The following is a 17,471-nucleotide window of genomic DNA, read 5'->3' on the forward strand; positions in this document are numbered from 1 at the left end:
CTTTCCCTTGCCACTGATTCCAGACAGAGGCAGGGGGAATATCCCTGTGAGAGCCATCTCTTTCCTCAGCAGAGAAGCTGAGCTCTTGCCCCTGATTATCTGTGCTATTTAAAAGCAAAAATTCCTGAGGAGCTTAAAAGATTTTGGAGTGAATTTTAATTTCTGTGAGGACAGGCCTGGCTTGAGCTGGACACACTGAATGAGGCAGAGAGAAAGTGCAGCTGTTTCCACACAGTTCAACAAAATGAACCTCAGCCCGGACCTTTATACATTTACCTTTTTGTCCCATGACATGCCAGAGATCTGCCACTTTGGAGCAGACTCGATTAATTGAGTCTGCTCTGCACGTGAGCTGATGTGCACTGTGCTGCACCGTGTGCAGTTGTAGATGTGGCGAAGTGCGCGTCAGCACGCAGAAAATGGTGGCGGTGCACTTTTGAACTAAAGTACCTCCATGGTATTTTAGTTCAAAAGCGCACCGCTGCCATTTTCTGCTCTCTGATGTGCATTTCACCACCTATACAACTGCATGTGTCGCAACACTGCGGCACTTATACATGTAATAAAGCTCTTTGAGTCCCTGCTATTCCAGCCCTGAGCTCCCCCCACAGCTCTGCCAGTGCTCCTTGCTCCTGCCCTGCAGCATCTTGAGGCCTTCCCTGATGGCAACAGCATGCCATTTTGGTTGAATTGAAGGGTAGGGACTAGGATGAGAGAGAACAAGCTTCCTCTTTGCTCTGGGGAGTGACCAGCCACTGGGCTCAAAACTATTTCCCTACTAAGAGCCAGCCTTGTGCAGCTCACTGGTACACTTTGAGCATGGGCACAAACAAGCAAGGCCTGCACCTACAAGGGCCTTGTCTCAAAGGCAATTATGTCTCTTGTTTGATTGTTAGGAGACAGTTCATTTTTACCACGGTCTTCCAGCACAGGACAAAGCTGTCATCGGCAGAAAAGACAGTCTTCACTTAACCTGGTTCTGCAGGGAACACTAGCCCCTTGTTGGAAATGCTGGGGCAACATGTGAGGGTTATGTACTGTTTTCAGTGAGAATAAGGGCTTTCCCTGCCCTAGCACTTTCCAGAGCAATCCACAGCCTCTGAGCACAAAAATGGGACAAGGTGAGGAAGTGACTTGTCCTCCAGCATCTATTGTAGGACTCCAGGAATGGGATACAGTTTTCTCATCAGTGCAGTACATCCACCTCTGAGGCAGGACACAGCTGCTACTGAGGAGCCTATCAGTTTGGGACAGGAAATGAAAGAAAACTTTGCATGTAGATGAAAAGGCAGAAGGAATTTAGGAAGGCAGAAGTGTAATTATTTTTTTTTGGAATTCAACCAGAGTATTGGTGCTAAAAACTGTCCTGTTTAGAGCCAGAGATTCCTTATCAAACAGAAGTGGCTAAGCTAAGAGGCATTCTGTTTTTTTCAGTCACTTGGAAGAAGACTGACACTAATGTGTTGGGGAAGGTACTTGAGAGAATCTCTAACATGAAGCAGAGGCTGACAAAACACCTTGAGGGGCAGCGTGCATTTCCCTACTCAAAGAAAGTCCCCTGTTCAGTGTCAGCAGACAGCAACTCTTCCTGTGATTGTTTTTCTAGATCACTGGCATTAGACAAGATTTTGGTGTTATACCTGTCTGAAAGGCAGCATGAGCTGCAACAGAGCACCAGCTAGGACAGGTCAGAAAGTTCACAGAGTCCAATTGGAACCAAAGGAGAAAGTGATATTGTCTTGCTACAGCCATAAATCAAGCCCACTACCCTGCCCCAGCTCTGCAGTGGCTGGCATACCACCCCTCTCCCAGCCCCAGGCACTGAATGAGCTCCCTAAGCCTCTGCTGCCTTCCAGGGGAGTGGAGGCTTTGAAAATGCGAAGTGCCACGTGGTGCTAAGTACAAACACATGGTTGTAGGACAGGGCCAGGAATGGGAAACGCTGTTGCCTCTTCCATATGCTTCTTTGTGACCCCACAGAGTTTTGATGATGGTGACTCTCGCCTGGACTCCAGTGAGTTCCTGAAGTTTGATGGAATGAAACAGCCATCAACATCACCACCTACATGGACCTATGTGGACCAGGAGACCAACAAGCTACTCAGGTGGGCTGGGGCAATAAGGTAAAAGCACAGGTGTGATGAGGGAGCTGACTGCTTGTAGCCCATCAAACACCCCAGGGAAGCATTACTCTACATGGCAAGAGAAGCCAAACAAATCCTTTCTGTTTCTCCAGTGCCTTTTATCTGCAGTCTGGGGTGGGGGAGAGGCTGTGAATAAACCAGCCTGTGTGCTGTGCACAGAACTCTTCCGCATCCGAGGCTTCTTGGGAGCTACCATTTTCTGGCATCTCTGGCTGGTTTTGGAACATGCAGTCCAAGCAAGTTGGGCTTTCCGTGTTTTAGTATGTGCTCAGTAAGAAGCATAATAACTGTCAGGGAAGGGCAGGTACATGCTGGTGTCCCAGGGACACAAGGGCTTGCTCTCAGCAGGGCACTGTGCACTGGGACACTAAGGACCTTGGTAACTCAGCACTGAGTAATGTCCTCAGTGTGCCTCACACCCAAAGGAAGGTCTGCAACTGACTGCAGGGGTAACACTGCCCTGGGGATGCACTTATGTGATGATGGGAACCTGTGTTTGCTGGTATGTTCCTCTAGGTACAGGAGTCTGCGGTGTAGGACCATGCGAGTGTGAATGTGGCTTGGAGAGTAGGAGCATGGACAGACATACATTTACAATGGTTTAAAGTTGGGAGTCAGGGGGAAGTTGCACTTACCAGTCAAGAGCTCATGTAAGCTGATCCAGTGCATTTCATCTGTCCACTCCTAAGCTTCAGTCAGTGAAGCTAAACCACAATAATAACCCCATGAATGCAATGGGGACAATTAACCCCTGAATGAAATGAGAAAATGATGGCAGCTCAACTTCACTTGCTATAGCTTAAGAGCAGACAGGGAACAGTTATTCCAGGTTTGGCTGCGTGGTGGCAAATCCTCCCCCTTTAAAGCGGGGTAAAAGTTCTGTCTGTCTGCGATCCAAGTGAACCACCCAGTAGCTTTGTCACAGTGGTTGGAGCCTGTGCCAGCAACATGGGGATCCTGAAACAGGCACAGGAGGTCTCAAACACTCCTCAGCCCTGCAGTGAATCTGATATTGAAGTAGTGTGGGTGAGGCTGAGCTGGAGATGTTTTTCTGGCTGCCATTTCCCATCAAGGGAGCAACCGGAGCTCTTTTCCCCTTGTCTGCACCTTCTGGCATCTCCTAAAATAGGCATTTTACAGGCCTGGCCTGGAGTCCCAGCACTGAGTGTTCAGGAAGAGCAGGAGCCCCAAGCAGATCGTGTCTGTTTGTTTCCATTCAGGGGACTCTGTATGGATGCCCTCATTGAGCTGTCTCATGAAAATGCCATCTGGAAACTCAACTTCAATGAGTTCCTCAAGTGCCTCAGCCCATCCTTCAACTTGCTGAAGAAAAGTACGGGCTTTGCTTTTGCACCAGGGGACAGACAGGCAACAGGAAGGGAGGCGGGGAGAGATTGGCTTTGAGTTGGGCACAGGGGACTAACACCAATGAGCTTTGTGCCTTCTGATCAGCCAATATACTTCACTCATGGCCCTGCAGCTCCCCTCAACTCTTTCACCCACTGGCTTTTCACACAGCTCTGCCAATGCCCCTTTCTCCTCATATACAGAATCCCCTGCTATTCCAGTCTTGGCCTGCCCGCTCCCTCTCTGGCAATATACTCCTAACTGCCCCTACTATTATGGGGAATGGGAGATAAGTTTCAAAGAGTCAGGGCAGGTGAGGAACATTAGTCTGGGAGATGAAGGCAAGTGTTCAGCAGTGAATGAGGAGGAGTGTGTTTTATAGATCATTTTGTAGGATCATCTGAGACCAAAGTCCAACCCTGTTCTGCCTTTCAGTTACCAGACACCCTCCCTGACACGCATCCCATAGCCTTTTCGACCCAACTTAAACTTGCAGTGTTCCTGAAAACTGCTCATGGTTCTAATGATTAAACATTCTCTAGTGGCTTATTGAATTGTCTCAATTGACAGTGCTCTCTCCATCACTCAGGTGGTACCAGATTCAAGTCCAAGGTTGGGACGGTTTTAGTGGCAGTGGCAGAGGTCCATGAGGCTGTACTTCTGGAGAGCCGTCTGCTGGAACTGTGTTGTCCCTTCTAGTGGGACGTTAGACAGTCACACTGATATTATCTGCTATCCCTTTCTGCACAGGACAACACTGAACTTCGCAAGCAGGTGAGTTGGTCCTCCAGTTCACTACCCAAATAACAACATTGGGAAAACCCTGAGGTGTTTTTTGTGGGAAAAATAAAGAATAATTTAAGAAGTGCTTGGATTGTTTCACTGTGGGGGATGATCACAGTTAATCATCAGAGAAGTTTTTGCCCACCCCTGTACAAAGGGGCTTCCAGAATTTCAGTTCTGGTATCAGCCTGATCAATCACAGCCCATACCTTTTCACCTGTGCCTCTTCCAGAATGCGCCCTTGAAAATGAAACCTATGAGGACAGAGCAGGGACCCAAGTGGAGTGTAACAGCTGTGTATGTGCCTGTGACAATTGGGTGTGCACTGCCATGACCTGTGACAGTAAGTATGACCTGCTCCAGACTGGGAAGATGAGAAGGGCTGCTTTCAGATAAAGGAAAGTTGTGACCTCTAGCTGGTTGGGTAGCAGTGGGCACCTGTATCTCTGATGTTTGTTCTCAGCTCTTCCTGGGACACACTGAGAAAGCTACTTGCCCTCTCTGTGTCTCCAGTTCCTGTGAAATTAGAACCATAATCCTGATAGGAGTGATGAGATCCTTTATGTTAGGACCCTATCATGACATCCTTAGAATAAAAGCTCTAGAGAAGGAAGACAACTTGTTGGAGTGCAGCATGGTTGACCATCCCTCTTTTATCCCCTGGGGTGTTTCTCCTGAATTCAGAATCCAGCTTTGACAGCAGTGCCACAAATTAAGTCCTAATGAACTTCTTCATTGCAGGCTTCTCATCTGGAGAATAGCCTTCTTTTAGAGGGAGAAGCCAATGGATCCCCCATATAAAACTCTGAAAGATGCTTTCTCCTCTTTACAACCAGCTGGGTTTGCCCTCCCAGTTCTACTCTGCATTCTTTTTGCCCCCTTCCTTAGTAACTCCGGTCTTTTCCTGAACATAGCCCCTGTCCTTTTTCAGACCTTGCCATCTCCTTCTGCAAACTATCAGCTCTGATCCACAAGGAGATACCAGCCCCCTTAGTAGATACAGGGACAGTAAAACAGAGAAAAGTATTTTTATTACTGTCAAATGATTTGCAACATTTATTTGGTAATTCAGAGTGGAGGCCTTTGAACTAAGCAGCTGTGAGTTTTTGTCCCTTCATTCAGAGGGAACACTGTTTCACCCAGGATGCTGTAGACACTACTATCTTATCAGATAGGCCCAGGGTGGTTGGGAGATTGGCTGTCCAGATCATTAGATGCAGCTTTTTGACCATGTGGCAACCAAGTGCTTTTAAGGTTCAGGGAAGCATGCAGTGGGGCAGCAATTCTTTTCGCTTCTGCCCCCATTGTAGCTAAGATTGGAGGATCTTGTTAAAGGAGTAAACAGATCTGAACAGCATTACATCAGCTAGATGCACCTCTCTTAAGCAGAATTCCTACTTTCATTAAGCATCAATTATTGCCTTATCACTGGCCTGAGAGATGCCAGAGGAAGCATGTTCTCCACTTTAGTGGACCGCATGCTGACTGCTATTATCTACAAAAACATTATTTACCCTGCCAAATAAGTTGGGGAAACAGGCAGAGTCTAATTCATCCTTTATACATTTAAGCTTATCCTGATTTTCTGCCCTTGCATTTGTAAGGAAAGAATGGGAAAGTGTCTGCTCAGGGCCAGCAGCCCCACGAAGACCTGACTGAGGAGGAGCTGGCCAGATACGTTCAGGAGCTGCAGAAGCACCAGGTTAGGAGTGGGTAACACTGATGGAAATGGTGCTGCGATGCAGATGCTCCTGGCAGCGCACTTGCAGTCTTATGGGATAATCAGGAGCCTTCCACCTGCCGGTAGCTTTCCCAGTACAACTGTAAGGCTTTCACCCAGGTCTTTCTTTCCCCAGGAGGTGGCTGAGAAGACCAAGCGAATGAACACCAAAGAGATGTAAGGGGCCTCTGTGCTAGAGGAGTCTGGGGTCTGCCCTGTCCCTCCATGCTGACCTCAATATGCACAAGTGTCTGCTACCATTGCCCAATCGCAGATATTTACATTGTATAGGGATGGGCTTTTTGTTTTGTAATGGAGGGAGGGGAGGGGAGTGGGAGTGCAGCCGGCACATTCAGGGAGTGCTCACTGCTAGGGGGTAGCAAGGCCAGGAGGAATTTACCACAGCCCATGTGATCTCCCTTATGGAAGGGATCTATGGATCTGTGTAGAGAATGGCCGTGGAGGGCAGTTGGTTGGGGTTTCTATGCTAAGAGGGGAATCTGGGGAAGGAGAGCGGGGACGGGGAGACGGGGTCTTTAACCTTATGCAATGTCTGCAACCTGCAGGCAAGCTCCAGTACAAGGTCTGAGGAACAGCATCCACCAGCACTGGCTGCAGCAGCAGGTGAGGGACAGCACTGTGACTGAGTGAATCTCCTGCGTAGCACTGTCATCCAGGGACCTTTGCCTTCCCTCACCCCATGGCCATCCACTCTCCCTTAACCTTTGTGCCTTACACCATCTCCCTCATCACATCTTCTGCTCTGTGTCCTTCCTCGAGCTCCAGGTCACCCCTGCTACTGTCCTTCCTCTGTGTAGGTCACCTCCTCCATCTGCTTCCCTGTATAGGGAAATGGTCTAAGAGAAAATCAGCACTTGGCTTCATAGCTAAAGTGAGAATCCCAGTGGAGGGGAGGAGGGTCTTTAACCCTGTCTCCCCTGGGGTCTGAGGCATCTGGAGCCCCTGGTGACATCCCACTGATAGCAATCCAATGTGCCTCTTGCCTTCAGCCTGCCAGTCCCCAGTGCAGTGTGGGCTCCAAAGTGGCACTGTTCCCTTTGACCTCACCTCACCCTCCCCTTCCTAAAGGTGCTACAGTATTTCTTCTTATTGCACTTGCAGGCAGACTCCATCTTTTTTATTACTTTATTTTCTATGGTAGCAATTCTGCTTTTGTATCTTGTAGCTCTAGATCTTTCAAGGAAATACGAGATGCTTTTTGTTAATGAAAATGCTGTAGCTTCCACACATGGTTTGTATTGAAGTGTACCCAGCAAGTATAATCAATACAGCTAGATTCTATTTCCCAGCAGCCCCTGCCCATGTCACTGCAGCCAGTTTCCATGGAGATATCAGCAGTGGCCAGGGTTTCCATGGAGACCAGCCCAAGCAGCACTGGCAGAGCTCATGGGTGGGCTGGGAGCTGCCCCATAGTTGGGGCTGGGATTTTGCGGGGGTGACAGCGTGGTCCGAAGCCAGTTCAGACCTGCAGTCTGCTGCCTGCATGCCCCTGCCCAGGGCATGCAGTCACCAGATCACAGCTCTGCCCCACACTGTCACTGACACAAAATCCTGGCCCTGGAGAAGCTCCCCACCCACCCACGTGCCTTGCCAGTGCTGCTTTGGTCAATCTCTGTGGAAATTCTGGCTCCACACTGTCATGGCCTCACCGCTCTTGGGGTCTCCATAGAAACTGGCTGCAGCAATGAGGGCAGGGGCTGCTAGGAAATACAGCCCACTGAGGGCCAGATCCGGCCCATGGACTGGACTTTACCCGCCCCTGCTCTAGAGTGACTGTGCCAGCTTTGTGTCACTGCACAAGGTCTCTGTAATGTATGTGGATGGGACTGAGAGCTGTGCTAGGTAAGGGCCAGAGGGATGTCCCAGTAGGAAAGTAACATCAGAAGGGGAGCTTTGACAGCACACTGTTAGCTGAAGCCTTAGATAAAGGAGTGGTGTTCTCTCGCTGTACTCCCCAGGCTGAGGGAAGGGACCCCTGTGGGAGCCCAAGGCCTGTCTGTCCAGGTCTCTGACCATAATGATTCCCTTTCCTGGATCATTTTCTTCCAACTGCTTTCTGTTAGCATTGCCCCAGTTATAAACATGATACTATGTTGGCAACACCCTTGTGCTGGGTCCCACAGGGCCTGCTGTGTTCAAGGTACACGCCCACACACCCCACTGCCATGTACTCATGTCTCTGAAGCACATTCTAGACGGTCACACACAGGCTGAGTCCAGATGTTGTCTTGCAGCTTTAGTTTCCACCACCCACCCTCCTCCTGCCTAATGTCAGCAATTGTCACTGCCTGTCTTTCAGTTTCTAGTGCTTATTCAGGGAGTGCAAAGCATCAGCAGAAGTTTGTTCTTCTTGCATAAAGGTCAACAAGACTTCTGCCCCCAACTTCCCCATATTCGAAGGAGTTGGCTGACAGAGAAAAGGAAGAGGCAGTACCCAGTGAACAGAGAGAAAAAAGGCAGTTTAGAACCCAGTACAGTGAGCAGCCAGCCCCTTTCATAGTTGCTTTTGTCTTGCTATCACCACATTCTCTGCAGCCTGTGGATATCAGAGCACGGGCTCTGTTCTCAGTGATGCCCACGTAAATCCAGAGACAAGGATTTAGTGCAGAGTGGGAGAGGGGGACCTGCCCCTCAGAATACACAGGCTTTACAGAAATAAAGCAAGGGGGTGAGCCACCTTTCTTCCTCAGTGTAAATCCAAAGTAGGATCAGTGGATATACATCCATGTTGTACTAACATGCGTGGAAGGAGAACCAACCTCTAGAGTTTTGGGCAATCTTCCAGATCAAGAAAAGGGCAGTGCTGCTGCACAAGTTATGTAATTTTGGTTTCCTCTTCACCCTTTTCAGGGCAAGAAACACTAGTAAAATGGGAGCTGTTTTTCAAAATCCCCTTCCTCTTCCCAAGTCCCCCACAGATGGGGAACAAGCTTGTGCATGGGGTTTGGAGTTGCTGGAGCATTCCTTTGGACTCTTTGCCTTATTTGATTATAGTCTAAAACCATGCAAGTCCCTTGTGGCTCCTGGCTTGTTCCTTCCAGCCTGTTAAAGTGCCTTAGAGAAAATGCAATGCCATGCCTTAAAGCTGGAGTGTTCATTGGTGGGAGGACACAGCATATTCCCCAGCCAGGTAGATCTCTAAGTGGGAGGGGTCAACCAAAGAATTAATTCTGTGCGGTTAGGGATGACTAAACTACAGCTGGAGGTTTTCATTTAGCTTCTCTGAAACCACCCTGTCTTCCCTGAATGCACCTCTTGTATTCTATTTATCTTGTGTCCCTCCTAACTCTCTGAAAGGCTTCCTGCATCTGATGTAACTAACAACAAATTATCAGCATTTTTGTCTTGAGTAAGAGGAGCATTTTGTCTCCTCAAATTTGTTTGCCCTTCCTTATGGTTACACTTAACTTGCCAGAGGCTGTCTACCTTTCTGTGTTCCTCATTTAGGCATGGGTTCCATTCTTTGAATGATGTTTTATTGGGTCTAGTGGCCATCCATTGTGAAACACACTTGTTCCTGGAACTTGCTAAGCAAACACAGTCCTCTACAAGCAGGTGGTTTTGGAGACAGAATAAATGAGGTACAAGCTGTTCCTGAGTGACCCAGCTAACTCCCACACTTCCCCTGTGTGCCAGGGGGAGGTGTGGGCTTGGAGTCCCTCATTAAAAAATGCGACTAAGCGAAATGATGTTAAGTGAATCCAACTACATCACAGTAGTTACCTAGCAGGCAGCAGCCAAACAACATTATAACAGAACATTGCATGACTTTAAATGAGTATGTCCTCTAATAGATCAGCAACATAATAATGAACCAATGTTAACTGGGACAATGTTAACTGAGGAGTACCTGTATAGTATGTATAGTATAGTATGGCCACTATTCCCTTGAACTAGCTTCATTTTGAACACTGATGCAGACAAAGCTGAGAGCTACTACATATGTTTGAGTATGTCAAAGTCACACCTGAAATGAAAGCTCATGAGCTATAAGTTAAGTTGTACTATGCACACGGTACATGTGCCAGGCAAGGAGCTGAGATCTAACAGCCCGCATAGGACTCTGATATGAGGGGCTTTCTGGATTTGCATACATTACTTGGGATGGGGTTTGAGTTAACCTCGCCAGGACTCTCCAGTCCTGGGATTGGATTATCTCCAAGGGAGGCTATGTTGAGATAGTATGCTAAAGTAACTGCTGGCCTCATCCTGCTGCTGCTGGAATGAAGGTGTCCATGCGGCCCTGGCACTGCTGTATCTGCATGGGTTTGAACTCATACCTTCATATAAGGCTCATCACCTTTTCCTATTGTTCCAGACCCTCCAAGGCCCAGTCCTGCTAACTGTCCCAGAATAGGCTCTGGGCTCACTCAGGAACAGCCCCCACTAGGAGCTTCAGAACTAGCTGTTCCTAGAGGGTTGTGTTTGCACAGTGAGTTCCAGGAACAGCCCTGTCTTTCACAATGTAATACATGAAATGCCACAGAACAAGGTGCAAGGGTCACTTCTTTGGGGTACAATTTCATGTACTCAGTGATTCACTTTAGTAGGAGAGTGTGAAGAGAATGTCTGGTACAGGAGCAGGGACCATTGAAGGAGAAAGGCCAATGCAGGATGGTGCTAGGAAGGAAGCCATTGCAAGGGGGAAGGTCAGTAAAGGAAAAGTAAGAGGAAGGGGTCAATATGAGAGATTGAGGGGGTGGGCAGTATAGGGGGTGGGGTCAATGAAAGAAGATTCCTGTCATATACTTTGCTTCCTAGAACCATGTCCTATCTTCTCTTTAGCCCTCACAGCCAGTGAGGATACTAAGTTCAGCATCTTTCTACCACTCTAACAAAGGCATCCTCCTGCTCCAGGCTGAAACTGAAACCACGTGGGCCTGCATCATCCTGGCATCTCTCTGGAGTGAGTGGCCTTTTCCCTTTACTGCTTATTTTAGTGTCCTGCATGCCCCTGTGCCATTCAGTATCCCAGAGCCCATCATCCTTAGGATGCTTATGTCCTGGGATCCTGGGTTCTTCCCCCAGCTCTGCGAGAGGATTGGGTTCAAGTAATTTGGAGTGGAGAGAATGGGGAGTGGGCAGTGACCCAAGCTAATTGATTGTAATCCCTTGTTCAGGAACAAGAGTTAGGTGTAGAGTAGAGCAAAGGGCTGGGATACTGATTTTTTCAGCCCAGATCTGGAAAGGGAGTGCAGACTAATGATGAGGGCTGTAGCGGGGGGATTGGGGTGTTCTTTCTCTATCCATATACCTACCGTACCTGTAAGATTTTACAGTACAATTGCTTTAACTTTTTAGTTTGTCAAAACTTAAAAAAAGAAAAAGAAACTAGCAGGTTTCTGACCCTGGATATGTTCCCCACTTGCCTTCGATCCGTCTTAATGCATCTGTCTATTCTTTCCAAATAGGACCTCAGTTGTCAGGTCATCCATTTATGAAGTATTATTGTGCCCCCAGAACAATTCATACTGGAGTAGCACCCCATGGCTGAGTCCAAGTTCATAGCCCTGTTGTGCCATGTGTTGCAGACCCAGTTCATCACAATTCAAATAGACAGAAAGGGGGGACAGGGGAGGGGGTGAATAGGGGCACAAGAAGGGAGGTGAAAGTTTAGTATTTTGTACTTTAGTACAAGAATGCCTGACACTTGCTTGCCAAAGAAAATCTTCTATGGCAAGCTGTCAAATGGAGTATGCTTTCACGGTGCACCAAAGAAATGGTACAAGGACACCCTAAAGGTGTCCCTAAGGAGTTTTGGCATCAACTCAAAGTCGTGGGAGCAAACCACTCGTGACATCCATCCTGGAGACCATCCTGGAGCACAGCCAGGGACCCAGCCTTGGAGTTGCCTCCAGCTGAGAGTTCCTGTGGTGCTAGTACCCAGATGGGGCCTTTGGAGGGGTTGGAAACACCCCGACCCCCTGTCTGTGGCAGCTGCCTGACAGAAGCTCTGGGGCTTGGGAGAACCAGGAGTCCCCTCACCTGTCCCATGTGTGCCCAACTTGAGGCCCTGGAGGGGCAGGTGAGGGAACTCCAGGCGGAGGTCAGCAGGCTGCAGGGGATCAGGGGGGTTGAGGAAGAGATTGACGGGTACTTCCATTTTCTGCAGGACCACACAGCTGGAGGGAAGGCGTCACAGGAGGCGGTCAATGCAGAAGGATGGAAGACAGTCACCTCCAGATCTAGACGTCGCAGAACTAGATGTTGCACTACTGGAACAACTCCCCTAGTGCAGCTGGGAAACAGGTATGATGCCCTAGCATCACTGGGAGACAGTAAAGCAATGGAGGCTATGTCCACAGCTACCACCAGACAGGCTGAGAGTCAACCGGGCAGCCAGAGGAGAAGACGTCTAGTCATCATGGTGGGTGACTCCCTCCTAAGAGGAATGGAGGGAGCAATCTGCTGCCTGGATCCTCAAAGCTAGGATTCAGGACATCACAGCAAGGCTTCCAGACCTAATCAGGCCCACTGACTACTACCCCATGGTCCTCATCCATATTGAAATGAATGATGCGGCCCAGAGTAGTCCGGGACAGGTCATGACTGACTACATGACTCTGGGAGACAGACTTAGAGGCTCGGGGACACAAGTAGTCTTCTCATCGGTCCTTCTGGTCAGCAGCCACAGCCAGCACCATGGCAACAGCACTGAGGAGGTAAACTCATGGCTTCAGAGCTGGTGCCACCACGTGGGGTTTGGCTTTCTAGACGATGATCCGTACTTTTAGGATAAGACCTTGCTGGGACAGGATGGCCTACATCTCTCTCCAAAAGGTAAGAGTCTGTTCTCTTACAGGTTGGCAGGCCTCCTACGTAGAGCTTTAAACTAGCTTCATCGTGGGACAGGGCTGCTGAATTCAGGACGAGATTGGGTAGGACAAGCCACAAACCACACGCTAGAAATGATCAGGTAAGTACTAAAGGGCCCACCAAGAATCAGGATAGGGGAATACTGAGGGCATCTATCGGGGCGCTTAGGTGTCTGTATACTAATGCTAGAAGTATGGGAAACAAGCAGGAGGAACTTGCACTCCTGCTTGCAGACAAGTATCTCTACCTGGTTCATCTAACAGAAACCTGGTAGGACCCTACCAATGACTGGGCAGTGGGCATTGAGGGCTACAGGCTATACAGGCAGGATAGATTGGGGAAAAAAGGGGGCAGGGGCATTACTCTATACGTTAGGGAACATTATAAATCATGTGTAATAAAGATGGGGACAGAAGAAGAGCAGATAAAAGTCCTATGGATCAGATTACAAGGGGGTAGGGGTGAAAGGGACTTGGTAGTGAGGGTCTACTACAGACCCCCACACCAGGAGAAAAAGTTAGACCTAGAGTTCTCGAAACAGCTCTCAAAGGCAGTATGCTCAAAAGACCTAGTTGTCATGGGTGATCTAAATTACCCAGACATCTGCTGGGTGGAGCGGTCAGCCAGGTCTGCCCATTCACACAGGTTCTTAACAGAGCTCTTTAATAATACAGGGCCTGCATCTAACATAGGAGGTATGAAGTCCTACTAGGGGAGATGCCTTACTTGACTGGATGCTGGCCTCAGGGGAGGTCTTGGTGGGGGATCTACAGATACAAGGTAACCTAGGGGATAGTGACCACCAGTTGATAGGATTCACTATCCAGCGTAAGGTGGGAAAGACAACTAGTAGGGGAGCAGTGCTAGACTTCCAAAGGGCCAACTTCAGTGAGCTCAGGAGACTGGTTAGGGTGGGACTGAGGGGTAATCTTACATCTGTGAGATGGGAGTTCAAGAAGGGTGGGAGTTCCTCAAGGGACTGATCCTACAGGCTCAGAGGGACACCATCCCAGTACACATAAAGGCAGGTGAAAGAGCCAAAAAACCTCCTTGGCTGAGCAGGGAAATCTAGGAGAGCCTTCAAGGAAAAAAGCAGCCTACAGGCTTTGGAAGCAGGGGACAGCTGCCAAGGAGAAGTATACCTGCTTGGCTCATGCTTGCAGGAAAGCAGTGAGAAAGACTAAAGCAGATACAGAATTCAAGTTGGCAACAAAGCTTAAGGACAACAAGTCCATCTTTAAGTACACAGGGAGCAGGAAGAAGGCAGAGGGTAACATAGGGCCACTACAGAATGGACAAGGGCAACTCATAACTGATAGGATGGAAAAAGCAGAGCTCTTTAATAATTTATTTGCTTCTGTTTTCCTGGACATGGATACAAATACACCTCCCAGTGAGACTTTACTCTCTGGAGTGAGAGTAATACCAATCCACCAACAGTTAGCACTCATCTAGTGAAGGGGCACTTGGAAGGGCTGGATGTATTCAAGTCGGCGGGCCCCGACGATCTTCACCCAAGGATACTAAAGGAATTGGCCAATGACATAGCAGAACCACTGGCGCAACTGTTTGAGCACTCATGGCACTTGGGACAGGTCCCAGAGGACTGGAAAAGGGGCAACATGGTCCCTATCTTTAAGAAGGGGAGGAAGGAGGACCTGGGTAATTATAGGCCAGTTAGCCTCACCTCTATTCTTGGCAAAACCTTAGAAAAAATCATAAAGGAGCACATTTGCAGGGGGCCAGGGGGTAGCACAATGTTAAGGGGCAACCAGCATGGGTTTATGTGGTGGCCAGAACCAGAGGGGTTACTATAATAAGCAATAAATATATGCTCTTGGAGACATCCAGGCAATTGTTTAGCAGTTAAGATTAGCTAATGCAAAGCTTGCAAGTTTGCAACCTGCAAGTGGAATTTGTCTGTCACAATTTAACCAAAGTGTTGAATCTAACACTGATCATGGGCCCCAAAAATAAGCAAACTACAAAATTAGCTGATCTAACAGGTTTTTTAAAGGTCAGCCATAACAAGATCTGACCACCTAATATAATTAGCACGTTCCAAGGAATCCAGGAATAAAAAACTAAGGGGTTGAGCTTGGGCAGGTAATGCTAATTTCAAACCTCAAAGTAATGTGGTGTAATTTGCTTATTGAGTAAACCCGAGTTCGGGCGGTAACCTTTCATGATAATTTCTAACACCTTTTGATCCCATAGGGTAACAGCAATGGGGCAAGATTGTAAGTGGCTCTAAAGCAAACAGATTAGCATAAGATAAGGCATAAAGGAAGGTACATGTCAAGTGACCAGTTAGAAGGATGGGACAGAAGACCCATCACTGTACCAAGTCTGGACCCTGGACTCCCAGTGTGAGTGAGAACCAGATCCTGACCAAGAAATCTTCCCGATGACCCCTCGGACAGCATTGATTGGGGATGCCTGACTTCTCTGGAACAACTTGGCACGCACCTGGCATAGAAGGACTGCCGATAAGTGGCCAACCCCATGTGGGAACTCTTTGTCATTCAGTCTACCTGTTGTTATCATTCACTATTAGCTCTTTATTACTGTACTATCTGTTTGTCACATTAACCTTTCTGTTAACTGTTGTATGCTAAGCTATAAGTAAATTTGCCTTTACTTCACTCCCAACTCACCTCCTTGATCCCGAACTCAGCAGCCTAATGGCTGATTCACTCACAGCACCTAGCCGGGCTGTGACAGGTTTACAGCAGGCAGATCCTGCCTGACTAACCTGGTCTCTTTTTATGACCAGGTCACAAAGTGCTTAGATGCAGGAGTGGAAGTAGATATTATTTACCTGGTTTTTAAAAAGGCTTTTGACGCTGTCGCACCCAATTCTTATGAGCAAACTAAGTAGCTGTGATGTGGATTTTTCCACAGTAAGGTGGGTGAAAAACTGGCTTATGGGACACACCCAGAGAGTGGTGGTGGATAGGTCAGTTTCTCCCTGGAGGGATGTGGGCAGTAGTGTCCCCCAAGGCTTTGTCCTTGGACCAGTACTGTTTAATATCTTCATCAGTGACCTGGATAAAGGGGTTGAAAGTACCTTGTCCAAATTCATAGATGACGCTAAACTATGGGGTATAGTAAACACACTGGAGGGCGGGGAGCAAATCCAGGCAGATCTGGACAGACCAGGGAAGTGGGCGGATCAGAATAGAATGCAATTTAACAAGGACAAATGCAAGGTGCTGCACCTGGGCAGAAAGAATCTCCAACACACCTATAGACTGGAGGGTACCATTCTGAGCACCACAACAGTGGAAGGAGATCTCGGAGTCCTGGTTGATGCAAAAATGAACATGAGTCACCAGTGTGACGAGGTAATAAGCAAGGCTAGCCACACGCTTTCTCGCATCAGCAGGTGCATCACGAGCAGGTCTAGGGAAGTGATAATTCCCCTCTATGTGGCACTGGTGAGCCTGCAGATGGAGCACTGCATCCAGTTTTGGGCACCACACTTCAAAAAGGATGTGGACAACCTTGAGAGGGTTCAGAGGAGGGCTACTCATATGGTTGAGAGCCTGCAGGTAAGACCCTATGAAGACAGACTGAGGGACCTGAATCTCTTCAGCCTCCACAAGAGAAGGCTGGGAGGCAATCTTGTGGCTGCCTACAAACTCACCAGGGGGATCAGCAGGGAATAGGGGACACTCTGTTTACCAGGGCACCCCTTGGGGTTACCAGAAATAATGGCCACAAACTGAAGGGGAATAGATTTAGATTGGACATAAGGAAGAAATTCTTTATGGTAAGGGTTGCCAAAATATGGAATGGGCTTCCAAGGGAGGTGGTGCTTTCCCCCAACCTTGGAGGTGTTCAAGAGGAGATTAGACAGGCATCTGGCTGGGGTTACTTAACCCCAGTGCTCTTTCCTGCCTGGAGCAGGGGGTTGGACCCAATGATCTACCAGGTCCCTTCTGACTCTAGAAATCTATGAATCTGTGAAGCTATGAATCCAGAATGGAGCACTGGCCTTCGAACAGCAATGCATAGCATAAGCAATGAAGAAATGTGCGACCAAGAAAACGAAAACCTCTTGTATCCAGTACTCATCACTTTCCTGCCCCTGCTGCAGCAGAGTGTTCAAGGCAAAGATAAGGCTTATAAGTCACCTATGTACCCACACAACCTAGCCTCCACCCTCCTCTTTTCTCTTTCCTCTCTCTTTTTTCTCCTTTTTCCTTTTTTCTCCTTTTCTCTTTTCTCTCTCCCTGTTTCTTTCCCACTTCTTTTCTCTTTTCTTCCTCCACCCCCCTCCTCCTGCTGGATACAGTCATCTTCACCCATGAAGGACAAACAAGAATTTAGTACTTGTATCAAGTACTAAATAAATGCATAGTAATCAGAGTTACTGTCCAGTTGTGCTGGCGGATGCCTTTTAAATGATGCTACTGCTCAGTAGCCTAATAATACTGCACAGTAGCATATTAGCACTGTTGGTGCTGTGACATGATACTGCTCAGTGTTATTTGGCTACTGCACAGTTAACAACTTGTGTAGACACACCCACTATGAGTCTGAAGTGATCCCAGGGCCTATTGCAGTGTTTGTGCTGGAAAGAGCAGGGTGGCTTTCCACACACTTGGTGCTGACCCCCTAGTTGCAGTGTGGTG

At 48.2% G+C, this 17,471-nt stretch overlaps 1 protein-coding gene across 1 annotated transcript in view; it reads left to right on the plus strand.

Annotated features, from left to right (window-relative positions):
- LOC102380665 (follistatin-related protein 1-like) overlaps positions 1-6,175 on the plus strand; it is a 14,712-nt gene extending 8,537 nt beyond the window's left edge. The window contains exons 3-7 of the mRNA XM_025212025.1: positions 1,981-2,105; positions 3,365-3,477; positions 4,507-4,617; positions 5,879-5,976; positions 6,131-6,175. Coding sequence (XP_025067810.1) covers positions 1,981-2,105; positions 3,365-3,477; positions 4,507-4,617; positions 5,879-5,976; positions 6,131-6,175 — 492 coding nt within the window. The remainder of the gene's footprint in view (positions 1-1,980; positions 2,106-3,364; positions 3,478-4,506; positions 4,618-5,878; positions 5,977-6,130) is intronic.
- Positions 6,176-17,471: the final 11,296 nt, after the last annotated feature.

This window comes from Alligator sinensis, unplaced genomic scaffold, assembly GCF_000455745.1.
Source record: "Alligator sinensis unplaced genomic scaffold, ASM45574v1 scaffold1140_1, whole genome shotgun sequence".
Lineage (NCBI taxonomy): Eukaryota > Metazoa > Chordata > Crocodylia > Alligatoridae > Alligator > Alligator sinensis.